Source organism: Dromiciops gliroides, chromosome 5 (genome assembly GCF_019393635.1).
Source record: "Dromiciops gliroides isolate mDroGli1 chromosome 5, mDroGli1.pri, whole genome shotgun sequence".
Classification (NCBI taxonomy): Eukaryota; Metazoa; Chordata; class Mammalia; order Microbiotheria; family Microbiotheriidae; genus Dromiciops; species Dromiciops gliroides.
In genome coordinates this window covers 100,865,454-100,880,709 of record NC_057865.1, presented here as the reverse complement: position 1 = coordinate 100,880,709, position 15,256 = coordinate 100,865,454, and the positions used below count along the sequence as shown (strand labels likewise).

Genomic DNA, 15,256 nt, shown 5'->3' with positions numbered 1-15,256 from the left:
AATCTTTAAATTCATGGCTATTGCAAGAATGCCTCCACAATCATTTCTAGCAAAGAACAGGGGCTTAAGAAATGCTTCTTTCTATGTTGATTGGGTAACTAGACATTATGAAGACCAGTTTACATTATGTTATTTCTACCTTGGTAATGATATATTTTCAATAATAAAAATTTGTCCCCTCAAAAAGTAGTATAAAAATGAAAGAAGGGATCCAGGGAGCTTCATATCTGTTTATACTACATGAGATTCCCTGAGAGCCAGTTCTCTCTCTAGCAACCATTCCAGAGGACCTATCTTTGATCGTTCACTTTTCACTCCTTTTTAAACTTACAGGGTATATAAGCGTCAAATAGAAATGATGAGCTTGTGAGCTTCCTGTCCACAAAGTCCATTCCTCTTCCTCTGTCACTGACTCTTCTGAGTACTTTCCTCCACATTCATTTCCTTACTTCTATTCTGCCATGTCACTGCAAATCCCTGAAAACTACAGTGATTTTTTTCTAGCATAGATGTGTAGATATAATATATCTATACTAAGATGTGAGTTCTATGAAAGGTATCAATTTTTGAAAAAAATTCCTTTGATATCTATCACAATTTTCTACATACTATAAGTGATTAGTAGGTGATTGCTAATTCTTTTTTAATTAAGGGAGAAAAATAAAATACATACATTTACTACACAGCATGCATTATTATTCAAAGATCAGGCAAAGTGAGGTAATAAAGGCTTAAAACTCTAAGTTTGGCTATGAGATAATGGAAATTTTTAACCTATACAAACTTGTGAAGCTTACCAAATATAGCAGAGAAGTTATCACGTACGTAGGAAGGACGATCCTCACCAATGGAGAGCAGGTATGTCTTTAAAATACTATCTTTGGCAAGAGAGACAATACAATGTAATGGACAGAAAGTAAGCTACAGAATCAGGAATACTTTGATTCACATCCCTTTTCTGACTTAAAATAGCAGCATGACTGTGGGCAAGTCATTTAAACACTCAGTCCCTGCCATAGCATTCTTAAGGGCTATTAATTGCAGAGAAGGTCCTATTCTTCATTAATGAAAGAGAATAGAGAAAGTTCCTCACTGGAAATTCCACATTTGTATGAAAAGGAACTAAGATAATAATGTGTTATTTTAATCAAAATAAGATCTCTAAAAGCACATTAAAGTCAAATAAGGTCATTGGAATGGTTTCATACTCATGTATTTTCTTAAATATACAAAAGAGTGGATAGCAATTCTCTATGAAATACTTTCCTTAAATCATCTCTTTGTCTTTGTCACAGAAGTATGATGAACAATCACACACTGGTTAAAGAATTCATTCTGATGGGATTTCCTGTTGGCCCTGAAATGCGAATGTTCCTCCTTGGACTCTTCTCTCTGCTCTATGCCTTCACCCTAATGGGGAATGGAGTAATTTTGGGACTCATTTGTCTGGAGGCCCGACTCCACACTCCCATGTACTTCTTCCTCTCACACTTGGCCATTGTTGATATTTCCTATGCCTGTAACACTGTGCCCCAGATGCTAGCAAACCTCCTGGACCCAGTCAAACCCATCTCATATGCAGGGTGCATAACTCAGACTTTTCTCTTTTTGACTTTTGCCCTCACAGAATGTCTTCTCTTGGTAGTGATGTCTTATGATCGCTATGTGGCAATCTGCCACCCTCTCAGATATTCTGTCATCATGAACTGGAAGGTGTGTATCACTCTATCATTGACCTCCTGGGCCCTTGGATTCCTTCTGTCATTGGCTGATCTAATTTTATTACTGCCATTGCCTTTTTGTAGTCTCCAGAAAATCAACCACTTTTTTTGTGAAATCTTAGCTATTCTCAAACTTGTTTGTGCTGACACCCATATACTTGAGACCATAGTCTTGATTGTGGCTACTTCTGTGTTGGTGGGACCTCTTTCCTCAATAGTGATCTCCTACATGCAAATAATCTATGCAGTCCTGCGTATACAGTCAAGAGAGGGGAGACAGAAAGCCTTTTCTACCTGCTCCTCCCATCTCTGTGTGGTAGGACTGTTCTATGGCACTGCCATCATTATGTACATTGGGCCAAAGCATGGGAACCCCAAAGGTCAGAAGAAATATCTCCTCTTATTCCATAGCCTATTTAACCCCATGCTCAACCCCCTTATTTATAGTCTGAGAAACAGTGAAGTAAAGGGTGCCCTGAAGAGAGTGCTAGGGAAAGGAAAACCATCCTAAATAATTTAACAAATTATAAACTTGCAGTAGAATTCATTAATTATGACTATAGTCATCTGAAACCTTATTTCACATTGCTTAATTAAAAAATAAAGTAGAATCTATTTCTTCCTCCCTAATATAAGGAATATGGAATGGATGGACTCTGAGGTCACTTCTGGCTTCAAATCAATGAACCTATGAATCTTCAAAAGTATATATGTTTTGCTTATGTTTCACTAGCCTGTGAAAATTTCTAAGGTACCAAAGTGCCAAAGGAAAGATGAAATGTTTCTACTTAAATATTTGTGATCAATATTCAAGTGTTTCCTACTCGATGTAAAAATTTTTGAGTTTCGGGGTGTGAAACAGTGAAGTTATAATCCTTTGAATAATGATCCAGGAAATTGTTCAGGGCTATGCTTGACTTTGTACCCTGAGAGCCAATCCCAAGTTCGTGACTATCATGCTACAAGAACATTGTGGAAATCTCATTTAACAAACATGCATACCTTTGAGAAAGGAGGAGAAGGGGAGAGAGGAAGGGAGAAAGAGAAAACAGCGATAGAAACAGAGACAGAGAAACAGTATGGAATGAATACTGCCATAGGTTTGTGAAAATTTTTCAGCTCAGTATAAATATAAAACTATCAACAATTACTTATACTAATTTTAATCATTTAAAAATAATAACCAAGAGAAAGAGAGGGAAGTCAAACATCATTTCACAGACTAATCAAACATAATTTTCCAGAATCATTGGCTTGAGGGGAAGTGGGGGAGTGTCACACAAAACCAATGTCATACAAAGAGTGTGGAATTAGAATTAAAATTGATATCTCTTCTAGGATTTGATTGTGTTTATATTACCCAAGGTCATGTGGCGCATTAGAAATGGGGCGACTAGGTGGCGCAGTGGATAAAGCACCAGCCCTGGATTCAGGAGGACCTGAGTTCAAATCCGGCCTCAGACACTTGACACTTACTATCTGTGTGACCCTGGGCAATCACTTAACCCCCATTGCCCCACAAAAAAAAAAGGAGGTAAGAAAAATAAAAGAGCAATTGAGTTGTGGTGGGAGAAAGAAAATATTATAGGTTCTGACCAATTTCTTGATAGAGAGAGGTGGATGCTGAGTTTGACTGGATTAGGAGCAAGAATAGACAAAAAGACAAATACAATGTGATCTGACTAATAGCAAGAGCAAGAGATCAATATTGCAATTGGTCTTTGTATGGAGACACACAGGCAGAAATTGTTTGGGGTGGGGCTAATATTGCATGACTGCTAAGATAGATGAAAGACACTGATAAACTGAAGAACAGCTATAGGAGTGCCACCAGGATGATGAAGGACCTGATGTTGATTCTTTTCGAAATTTAGTTGAAGAAAACTGGAAAAGAGAAGATTTAAAAGGGACATGACAGTTATTTTTAAGTATCTGAAGAATTTCCATGTGGAAGAACTCTTTTATTATGTCCCTACCTTAGGTTTCTCCCTTCTCCAATTCATCTTCCACATGATCGAGGCTAAAATGATATCTTTAAAGCATAAGTCTGACAATGTCACCTTCTGGCTCAAAAATCTTCAGCAGTTACTTATTATTATGGAATAAAATACCAACTCCTCTATTTGGAATTAAAAACCCTTCACAATTTGCTTCCAGCTTACCTTTCCAGCCTTATTGTACATTATTATATTCCTTTTTCTAGACAAACTAATTTACTTGAGGTTCTTCCCAACTTGACATGCTATCCTATTCTCCATCTCCACACCTTTGCACAGGCCATCCACATGCTTAGAATGTATTCCCTTCACAATTTTACCTCAGAATCCTTCATTTGTCTAAAGTTCGATTCAAATGTCACCTCCTGCATAAGGTCTTTTTTTTACTTCCTTCCACCAGCTGTTCATTATCCCCAAAATCACCCTGTTATTTTATATTTACTTGTATGTATACCTTTTGTTATACTACCACCCTCCCCATTAAAAAATAAGTTCCTTAACACCAACTACTGTGATGTTCTTATTATTCTATACCGAGAACCTAGAACAAGATATGGCTTATGACACAAATTTTAAATGTACTTATTTGTATACTGAAGGACAATTCAAGTTGTTCTGCTTAGTCGCAGAGCAATAATTAAATTTGAAAAGAGCTAAATTCATGCTTTATTTTAAGAACATTGTCTTGCTCATTGTTGTTATTGCTGTTGATTTCTTTTTATTCATGTTTGACTCAGTGAGGCCATTTGGGGTTTTCCTGGCAAGGTAATGGAGTGATTTCCCATTTCCTTCTCCAATTCATTTTACAGATGAGGAACTGAGGCAAACAAGGTCAAGAGACTTGCTCAAGGTCACACATATAGTAAGTGTCTGATCTGAACTCAGGTCTTGCTAGCTCTGGGCCCTGTGCTTTATCTACTGTGCCACCTATTTCCCCTTCTAAATCATTATAGATGTATAAATATGCTATGCACCAGATTTGGAGGTGGTGGGTTGGTTTCCACTAGGGATCTTCAAGCAACAGTGAGATGATGTGTTGAGTATGTTATAGAAGGGATTCCCGTTCACATCTAGGTTAGAAAAATTACCTCCAAGGTGCCTCCCAACCTTGAGATTCTATGGATAAGTATTTTTACAATTCATAATTTTCTGTCCATTAGTTCTCACATTAATCTCTCCATCCATCACTCTGGAATTAGATCCATGCACTGGCAATTTATTATCCACACTACATTGCAACCAAATACTTATTAGCAACTCTCTTTGTGGTGGTAAAGAACTGAAAAGTGAGGGGATGCCCATTAGCTGGGGAATGATTGAACAAAATGTAATAAGATTTTGACTGAATACTATTGTTATAAGAAATGATGAACAGGATGGTTTCAAAAAGAACCTAGGAAGACATATGAACTCAAGCAAAGTAAAATGAGCAGAACCGGAACATTATATACTGTGACAACAATATTATGAAAGTCTTTGTTATTCTAATCAAGACAGTGATCCAAAACAATTTCAAAAGTCTCATGACGAAAAATCCAATACCTCCAAAGAGAAAACTTTTGAACTCTGAATGCCTATTGAAGTATACTTTTTAAAGCTTTCTCTATTTTTCTTTTTTTATATTCTTCCTTTACAACATTGCTAATACAGAAATGTGCTTTTTTATCACATGTATAATTGATATCAAATTGCTTGCCTTCTCAAGAAGCAGGAGGGAGGAGAAAGGGAGAAAATTTGGAACTCAAAATTTTTTTTAAAAATAAAAGTTAAATTTTTTACATATAATTGGCACATATTGAATAAAATAAATAGAATATATGTGTATATGTATATATGTATGTTTGTGTGTGTATGTGTATAAAATATCTTTGGCCCTTCCTAGCATTGACTCTCCCATGACTCCATTGTTAACATTGTTCAATTTCTATAATAGTCTGGTTTCTGGAAAATACAAAAAAATGAGTATTTTTGACATATTTCTTTACATGCTCATTGAGGGATATCAGTCAAAGGCATTTATTTCTCTTGTGGTCATGAAGCATCAGAGCACATGAGACATTGAGATAATCAGGATTTTCTACCCAAAAAAAAATCCATCTGGAAAAGATAATGATAGAATATCATCCACAGGTTGCACAGAGTACAACTTTTGAAGATTTTTCTCATTTTTTTATTACAAATATAAGAGAAATTCAGTGTGTGGAGGGATAGGATAGAAAAATTAGCTTATAAACAACAATTCTGTATCTCTGGCTGTCCAAATAATTTTTTTTTGGTGAGGCAGTTGGGGTTAAGTGGCTTGCCCAGGGTCACACAGCTAGTAAGTGTTAAGTGTCTGAGGCCGGATTTGAACTCAAGTACTCCTGAATCCAGGGCCGGTGCTTTATCCACTGCACCACCTAGCTGCCCCCCAAATAAAATTAAATGAGACAAAGACTTTTTATTTCAAATAATATTTTATTTTCTCCCAGTTATATGTTGATAATTTTTTAACATTCATTTAAAAAATGAGTTCCAAATTTTCTTTATCCCTGCTTTACCTCCCTATTCGGCTGCAAGAGTAAACAATATAATATAGTTTATAAATATTTAACTGTGCAAAATATTTTACTATATTAGTCATATTGTGAAAGAAAAACCAAATCCAAGGACAAAAAGTACAGAAAATTTAAAAATAATATTATTTTATCTGTGTTATCTGTGTTCAGATTTCATCAGTTCTTTCTCTGGATGTGGATAGCATTTTTCATCATGAGTCTTTTGGAACTGTCTTGGATCATTGTATTTCTGAGAATATCTGTCATCTACAGTTGATCATCATGTAGTATTACTGTTACTTTGTACTGGTTCTGCTTACTTCATTTTGCATCAGTTTATATGTCTTTCTAGGTTTTTCTGAAATCAACTTATCATCATTTATTATAGGACAGTAATATTCTGTTACACTCATATACCACAATTTGTTCAGTGATTCCCCCAGTTGATAGGCATCCTCTCGATTTCCAATTCCTTGACACTACAAAAAGAGCTGCTGTTAATATTTTATACATATAGGTCCTTTTCTTTTTTGGCTTTTTTATCTCTTTTGGGATACAGACCTATTATTTCACAGTTTTATTACCCTTTGACCAGTTTCAAATTGTGCTCCAGAATTGTTGGATCAGTCGAGAACTCTACCAATAATGTGTTAGTGTGCAAATTTTCCAATATCCCCTCCAATGTTTCCTACTTTCCCTTTCTTTCATTTTAGCCAATCTTATAGGTGTGAAGTGGTACTACCTCAGAGTTGTAATTTGTATTTCTCTAATCAGTAGTGAATTAGAGCATTTTTATATGATGATAGATTTGATTTCTTCATCTGAAAATTGTCTCTTCATAGTCTTTTACCATTTATCAATTAGGGAATGACTTGGGTTTTTTTTGGGTAATAAACATTTTTATTTATTGTTTTGGGTTCTAATTTTTACCCCTCCTTCTGTCCCTCCCCTCCCTCCTCCCTGAGTCAGCAGGTAATCAGATATGGGTTTTACATATATGATTATGCAAAGTATTACCACATTTGTCATTTTGTACAAGGAAACGTCATTAAAAGAAAAAATGAAAGTGAAAAATAGCATGCTTCAGTCTGTTTCATCAATATCAGTTCTTTCTTTGGAAGTGGACAGTATGTTTCATCAATAATCCCTCGAGATTGTCTTGGATCATTGTATTGTTGAGAAAAGTCAAGTCATTCACAATTCTTCATCAAAAGATATTGCTGGAGCATTTTTTCATATGACGATAGATAGCTTGGATTTCTTCACCTTAAAACTGCCTGTTCATAGCTTTTGACCATTTATCAATTAGGGAATGACTTGTATTCTTTTTTTAATTATAAACATTTTTATTTAAAGTTTTGGATTTTAAATTCTATCCATTTTTCCCATCCCTTCTTCCCCTCCTCTGAGATGGTAAGCAATCAGATATAAGTTATACATATTAATCATTTTTTATAAGAAAACAAAAGAAAAAAATGAAAGAAAGTGGAAAATAGCATGCTTCAACCTGCATTTAATCAATATCAGTTCTTCCTTTGGAGGTGTATGGTATGCTTCATCATTAGTCCTTTGGGATTGTCTTGGATCATTGTAATGCTGAGAAAAGTTATTCACGTTCTTCATCAAACAATATTGCTGTTACTGAGTACAAAGTTTTTCCTGGTTCTGCTCACTTCACCATACATCAGTTCATAAAAGCCGTTCTAGGCCTTTCTGAAGTCACCCCCCTTGTCATTTCTCATAGCACAATATTATTATATAACCATTATATACCACAGCTTGTTTAACAATTCCCCGATTGATGGGCATTCCTTTGATTTCCAATTCTTAGCCACTACAGAAAGAGCTTCTAGAAATATATTTTTACAAATAGGTCTTTTTTTGGAATGGAATGACTTGTATTCTTCAAAATTTGAAGATATCAAAACTATTTACAGTCATATAAAAATATTCTAAATCATTATTGATTAGAGAAATTTAAATTAAGACAACCTTGAGATTTCATTTTCCTCTACCAAACTGACTAAAATAATTGAAGAGGAAAGCAACAAATGTTGAAGGGGATGTGGAAAAATTGGTACACTAGTTAATTGTTGTGGAATTGGGAACTGATTAAGCCATTTTGGGGAGCAATGTTGAATTATACCCAAAGAATTATTAAACTACTAACACGCTTTTACCCAGAAATACCACTACTAGATTTATTTCCAAAGATGATTAGGGAAAAAGAAAAGAATTTATATGTTGTAAAATATTTATAGTAACTCTCTTTGTTGTATCAAAGAACTGGAAACTGCAAGTATACCCAATAATTGGGGAATGACTGAACAAGTTATGGTATATGGTTGTGATAAAATACTACTGTACTACAAGAAATTATTAGAAAAATATGGAGAGACTTGTGTGAAATAATGAACAAAATGAGCAGAAACAAGAGAACATTCTATACAATAATAGCATTATTTTTAAATGACTTTAAGTGATTAGGTTATTTGGACATTATAACTCTCCAAATTAATTGTAATGGACATATACAGACTAATGCTACCAGCATCCAGATAAAGAATTGATAAATAGAAGTATGTATAGAATAATTTCACATATATAAATCTATTTGTGTCTGATGATAGCTGTCCCTAGGCCAGAGTGGAGAAAGGGAAGGAAAAAAAGGGGTAAAAATTTGCATGATAATGTATATTTGAAAGGAATAGCAAGTTGTACGTGGTAGATTTCAAGATTAATATGGAATCATCTTTTTTATTGTCCTGTGTTATGGAAATGCTTGTTTTATTCCATAAATTAAAAATAAAACAAATTTTAAAAATAAAAATTTAATTAAAAATTGACTCAGTTCTCTGTATATTTGAAAAATGGAACACTCGCTTTAAATATTATTTTCCAGATTTCTACTTTCCTTAAAATCTTAATTAAATTGGTTTTGTTTATGCAAAAACATTTTAATTTAATATAATCTAAATTGTCCATTTTATATCTAGTAATGCTCTCTATCTCTTGTTTGCTCATGAATTCTTCCCTTCTACATAGATCTGACAGCTAAACTTGCCCTTGTAATTTGCTAATAGTATAGCCATTTTATAAACATAAAAGAAAAATCATGTACCCATTTTGATCATAGCTTGGTATTACCAATATCTTGGTAACATACTGGTCTCTACTTACTCTCTTTCATACTGTTTTCTAGTTTTCTCACAAATTTTGTCAAAAAGTAAGTTCTTGCCCCAAAATCTTGAGATCTTTGGGTTTATCATACAGTCTATTACTAGGGTTATTTACAACTGAGTATTGTGTACCTAATCTCCTCCACTGATCCCAACACTCTATTTCTTAGCCAGTACCAGATAGTTGGGGGGGGTTTTGGTTTTGTTTTGCAGGGCAATGAAGGTTAAGTGACTTGCCCGGGATCACACAGCTAGTAAGTATCAACTGTCTGAGGCCAGATTTAAACTCAGGTCCTCCTGAATCCAGGGCTGATGCTTTATCCATTGCACCACCTAGCTGCCTCCCAAATCATTTTGATAAATTACTACTTCATAATACAGTTTGATATATGGTATTACTAGGCTACCTTCCTTCACATTTATTTTCATTAATTTCCATGATATTCTGGACCTTTTGTTTTTCCAGGTGAATTTTATTCTTTTCTCTAGCTCTATAAAATATTTTAGTAGTTTAATTGTGGTGGCACTGAATGACGAAATTAGTTTAGCCAGAATTGTCATTTTTATTATATTGGCTTGGCCTACCCATGAGCAATTGATATTTTTCTATTTTTTTTTTAGATTTGACTTTATTTGTGTGAAAAGTGTTTTGTAATTGTGTTCATGTACATCCTGGGTTTGTCTTAGTAAGTAGACTCCAAAGTATTTTATATTGTCTTCAGTTATTTTAAAAGGAGTTTCTCTTTCTAACTCTTATTGCTGGACTTTGCTGATAATATATAGAAATGCTGATGACTTATGTAGTAGGCTTATCTCATACCATGCAACTTTTCTAAAGTTGTCAATTATTTCTAGTTTTTTTTTTTAGTTTATTGTCTAGGATTCTTTAGGTATACCATAATATCACCTGCAAAGAGTGACAGTTCTGTTTCTTCATTAACTATTCTGATTCCCTCAATTTCTTTTTTGTCTCTAATTACTATAGTTAATATTTCTAATCCAATAATAGTAATGATAAAGAACATCCTTATTTTACTCCCTAGTCTTATTGGGGAGGATTCTAGCTTATTGCCATTACAGATAATTTTTACTAATGGATTTAGATAGGTATTATTTATCATTTATGGAAAGTTCCATTTATTCCCATTCCCTCTAATTTTTAATAGGAGTGCTGTATTTTGTCAAAATTTATTTCTGGATCTATTGACATGATCATATGATTTCTGTTGGTTTTGTTATCAATATGGTTAATAGTTTTCTTAATATTGAGCCATCCCTGGTTTCCTTGTATAAAAATGACTTGATCGTAGTGAATAATCTTTTGGATATATTACTATAATATCCTTCCTAATATTTTACTTACAAATTTTGTAGTAATATTCATTAGGGAAATTGGGCTATAATTCTCTTTCTCTGCTTTGGCTTAGTCTGGTTTAAGTATAAGCATCATATTTGTGTTGTAAAAGGAATTTGGTAGAATTCCTTCTTCACCTATTTTCTGCAATAGTTTATATAGTCTTAGAATTAATTATTTTTTCAATGTTTGGTGGGATCCAATTGTAAATCCATCTGGCTCTGAGAATTTTTTCTTAGGGAGTTCTTTGATGACTTGTTCAACTTCTTTTTTTATGATGGGGTTTTTATTCTATTTCCTCTTCTGTTAAACTGAGCAATTTATATTTTTAAATATTCATAAATTTCACTTGGATTATATGGTTTATTGGCATACAGTTAGTCAAAGTATCTTTTAAATATTACTTTAATTTCCTTTTTACTCTCCTCTTTCTTTTTAAAAAATGTGAATGGAATGAACTCTCCGATAAAATGGAAGCAGATAGCAGAGTGTAGCAAAACCCATAAACCTGTAGTATTTTGTTTACAAGAAACACACTTGAAACAGAGAGAAATATACAGAGTAAAGGTAAAAAGTTGGAGCAGAATCTATTTTGCTTCAGCCAAACTAAAAAAAAATCAGGGATAGCAATCCTGATAGCAAAATCCAAAATTAACCTAATTTTAAAAGATAAGGAAGGAGGGGGCAGCTAGATGGTGCAGTGCATAAAGCACTGGTCCTGGATTCAGGAGTTCCAGAGTTCAAATCCAACCTCAGACACTTGACCCTTACTAGCTGTGTGACCCTGGGCAAGTCACTTAACCCTCATTGCCCCACCAAAAGAAAAAAAAACGATAAGGAAGGAACCCACACCTTGATAAAAGCTACCATAGACAATGATGTAATGGTTTTGTTTGTTTGTTTTGGGGGCAGCGAAGGTTAAGTGACTTGCCCAGGGTCACACAGCTAGTAAGTGTCAAGTGTCTGAGGCTATATTTGAATTCAGGTTCTCCTGAATCCAGGGCCAGTGCTTTATTCACTGTGCCACCTAGCTGCCCCCAACAATGATGTAATGTTAATACTAAAAGTGTACATACCAAGTAGTATAGCATCCAAATTCTTCAAGGCAAAGTTAAGTGAGTTATAAGAAAAAGGAGACATCAAAACTATACTAGTAGGGGACCTCAACTGTTCCCTCTTAGAATTTGGTATATCCAACCAAAAAAGAAACAAAAAAGAAACTAAAGAGGTGAATAGAAAATTAGAAAAGTTAGATATGACAGATCTTTGGAGAAAATTGAATAGGAATAGAAAAGAATATACCTTTTTCTCAGTAGTACATGGTACCTACACAAAAATTGACCGTGTATTGGACACAAAGCCTCAAAATTAAATGTAGAAAGGCAAAAATATTAAATGTATTCTTTTTTATCATAAAGTAATAAAAATTATATTCAACAGAGGGCAGTGGAAAAATAGATGAAAAATTAACTGGAAACTAAATTATCTTATCCTAAAAAATAAGTAGGTCAAAGAACAAATCATAGAAACCATCAATAATTTCCATGAAGAAAATGACAACAATAAGACAACATACCAATATTTATGGGATACTGCCAAAGCAGTACTTAGAGGAAAAATTATTTCTCAAAGTTCTAATATCAACAACATAAAGAAATAGCAAACCAATGAATTGGGCATGCAACTAAAATATTAAAAAAAAATTAAAAATCCCTGATTGAGCAGCAAATTGGAAATCCTGAAAACCAAAGGTAAGATTAATAAACTTAAAAGTAAATATATGTATATATATATAATACAATTAAAACTGGTTCTATGAAAAAAATAACATAGATAAGCCATTGTTTAATTTGATTTTTTAAAAAAATTTTCCAATTACATGTAAAGATTTTTTTGAGTTTCAAATTTTTCTCCTACATACCATTTCCTTCCCCCTCCCCAAGACAGCAAACAATCTGATATAGGTTATACATTATGATCATATTAAACATATTTCCACAATAGTCATGTTGTAAGAGAAGAATCAGAACAAAAGGAAAAAATGCAAGAGACAATAAACAAGAGCAGCAAAAAAACAACAAAAGTGAAAATAGTATGGTGCAATGTGCATTCAGACTGCATAGTTCTTTTTCTGAATATGGAGAATATTTTCCACCATAAGTCTTTTGACATTGTCTTGGATCACTGTATTGCTGAGAAGAGTTAAGTCTATAAAATTTGATCACCATACAATGCTATTGATACTGTGTACAATGTTCTCTTGGTTTTGGTCATTTCACTCAGCATCAATTAATGTAAGTCTCTCCAGGTTTCTCTGAAATCTGCCTGCTCATCATTTCTTACAGCACAATAGTATTCCATTACATTTATATACCACAACTTGTTCAGCCATTCCCCAGTTGATGGGCATCCCCTCAATTTCCAGTTCTTTGCCAAAACAAAAAGAGCAGCTATAAATGTTTTTGGACACGTGTATCCTTTTCCCTTTTTTATAATCTCTGGGATATAGACCTAGTAGTGGTATTGCTGGGTCAATTTTATAGCCTTTTGGGCATGGTTCCAAATTGCTTTCCAGAATGGTTGGATCAGTTTATAGCTCCACCAACAATGTATTAGTGTTCCAATTTTCCCAGAACTTCTCCAACATTTGTCATTTTCCCTTTTTTTCATAATAGCCAATTATATAGGTATGAGGTAGTACTACTGAGTAGTTTTAATCTGCATTTCTCTAATCAGTAGTGATTAAGAACATTTTTTCATATGCCTATAGATAGCTTTAATTTCTTCATCTGAAAACTGCCTGTTTAAATCCTTTGACCATTTCTCAATAGGGAATGACTTGTTTCCTTGTATATGTGATTCAGTTCTCTATATGTTTTAGATATGAGGACTTTATCAGAAACACTGGCTGTAAAAATTGTTTCCCAGCTTTCTCCTTTCCTTCTAATCTTGTTTGCATTCATTTTGTTTATTAAAAAACTTTTTAATTTAATGTAATCAAAATGATCCACTCTGCATTTCATAACATTCTCTATGTCATCTTTTGTTATAAATTCTTCCCTTCTCCATAGATCTGACATGTAAACTATTCCTTCTTTTTCTAATGTGCTTATGGTATCACCCTTTATGTCTAGATCATGTACCCATTTTGACTTTACTTTGGTGTAGTGTAATATGTTGGTCTGTGCCTGGTTTCTGCAATACTATTTTCCAGTTTTCACAGCAGTTTTTGTCAAATAGTGAGTTCTAATCCTAGAGGCTAGAGTTTTGGGGTTTATAAAATAGGAGACTGCTATATTCATTTACTCTTGTGTTTTGTGTGCCTAACCTATTCCACTGATGCACCCCTCTATTTCTTAGCCATTTCAAAATAGTTTTGCTGATTGCTTCTTTATAATATAGTTTTAGATCTGGTACAGCTAGGCCACATTCCTTTGCATTTTTTTGCATCAATTCCCTTGATATTCTTGACCTTTTTCTCTTACATAAGAATTTTGTTATTTTTTCAAGCTCTATGAAATATTTTTTGGTAGTTTGATTGGTATACCACTGAATAGGTAAATTAGTTTAGGTGGAATTGTCATTTTTATTATATTAGCAAAGCTTACCCATGAGCAATTTATATTTTTCTATTTGGTTATATTTTCCATTTGATTCTATTTTTCCATTTGATTTTGATTTCCATTTGATTTTATTTGTGTGAAATGTTTTGTAATTGTGTTCATATAATTACTGGGTTTGCCTTGGCAGGTAGATGCCCAAGTATTTTATACTGTCTCTAGATATTTTAAATTGAATTTCTTTTTCTACCTTTTATTGCTAGATTTTGTTGGTCATATAGAGAAATTCTGATGATTTATGTTAGTTTATTTTATATCCTGCAACTTTGCTAAAGTTGTTCTTTCAAGTAGATTTTTAGTTAGGATTCTCTAAGCATACCATCATATCATCTGCAAAGAGTGATAGTTTTGTTTCTTCCTTGCCTAATCTAATTCCTTCAATTTCTTTTTCTTCTCTTATTGTAAGGCTAACATTTCTAGTACAATATTTAATAATAGTGGTGATAATGGACATCCTTGTTTCACCCTTGATCTTATTGAGAATGCCTGTAACTTATCTTCATTACATATAATACTTGCTAATGGCTTAAGATAGATATTTTTTATCATCTTGAGGAAAATTCCATTTATTCTTATGCTCTCTAGTGTTTTTGATAAGAATTGGCCTTGCATTTTGTTAAGTTCTTTCTCTGCATGTATTGAGATAATCATATGATTTTGGTTTGTTTTGTTATTGATGTGGTTGATTATGTTGATAGTTTTCTTAATGTTGAACCAGCCCTGCATTCCTGGTATAAATCCCACCTAGTCATAGTGTATTATTATGGTAATGAATTGCTGTAATCTCCTTGCTAATATTTTATTTGAGATTTTATTTGTGCATCCTGTCTTTCCCCTCCATCGTGCAT

At 33.5% G+C, this 15,256-nt stretch overlaps 1 protein-coding gene across 1 annotated transcript; it reads left to right on the top strand.

Annotated features, from left to right (window-relative positions):
• The first annotated feature begins 1,287 nt into the window (after window positions 1-1,287).
• LOC122729188 (olfactory receptor 13-like) lies at window positions 1,288-2,232 on the top strand. The gene has a single exon (XM_043967908.1). It carries the CDS (start codon window positions 1,300-1,302, stop codon window positions 2,230-2,232), a length of 933 nt encoding a protein of 310 aa, XP_043823843.1. The 5' UTR covers window positions 1,288-1,299.
• Window positions 2,233-15,256: the final 13,024 nt, after the last annotated feature.

What these genes read in the sequence shown, in the direction of transcription:
- LOC122729188 (XM_043967908.1), top strand. Translation starts at nt 1,300, where the DNA reads ATGATGAACAATCACACACTGGTTAAAGAATTCATTCTGATGGGATTT.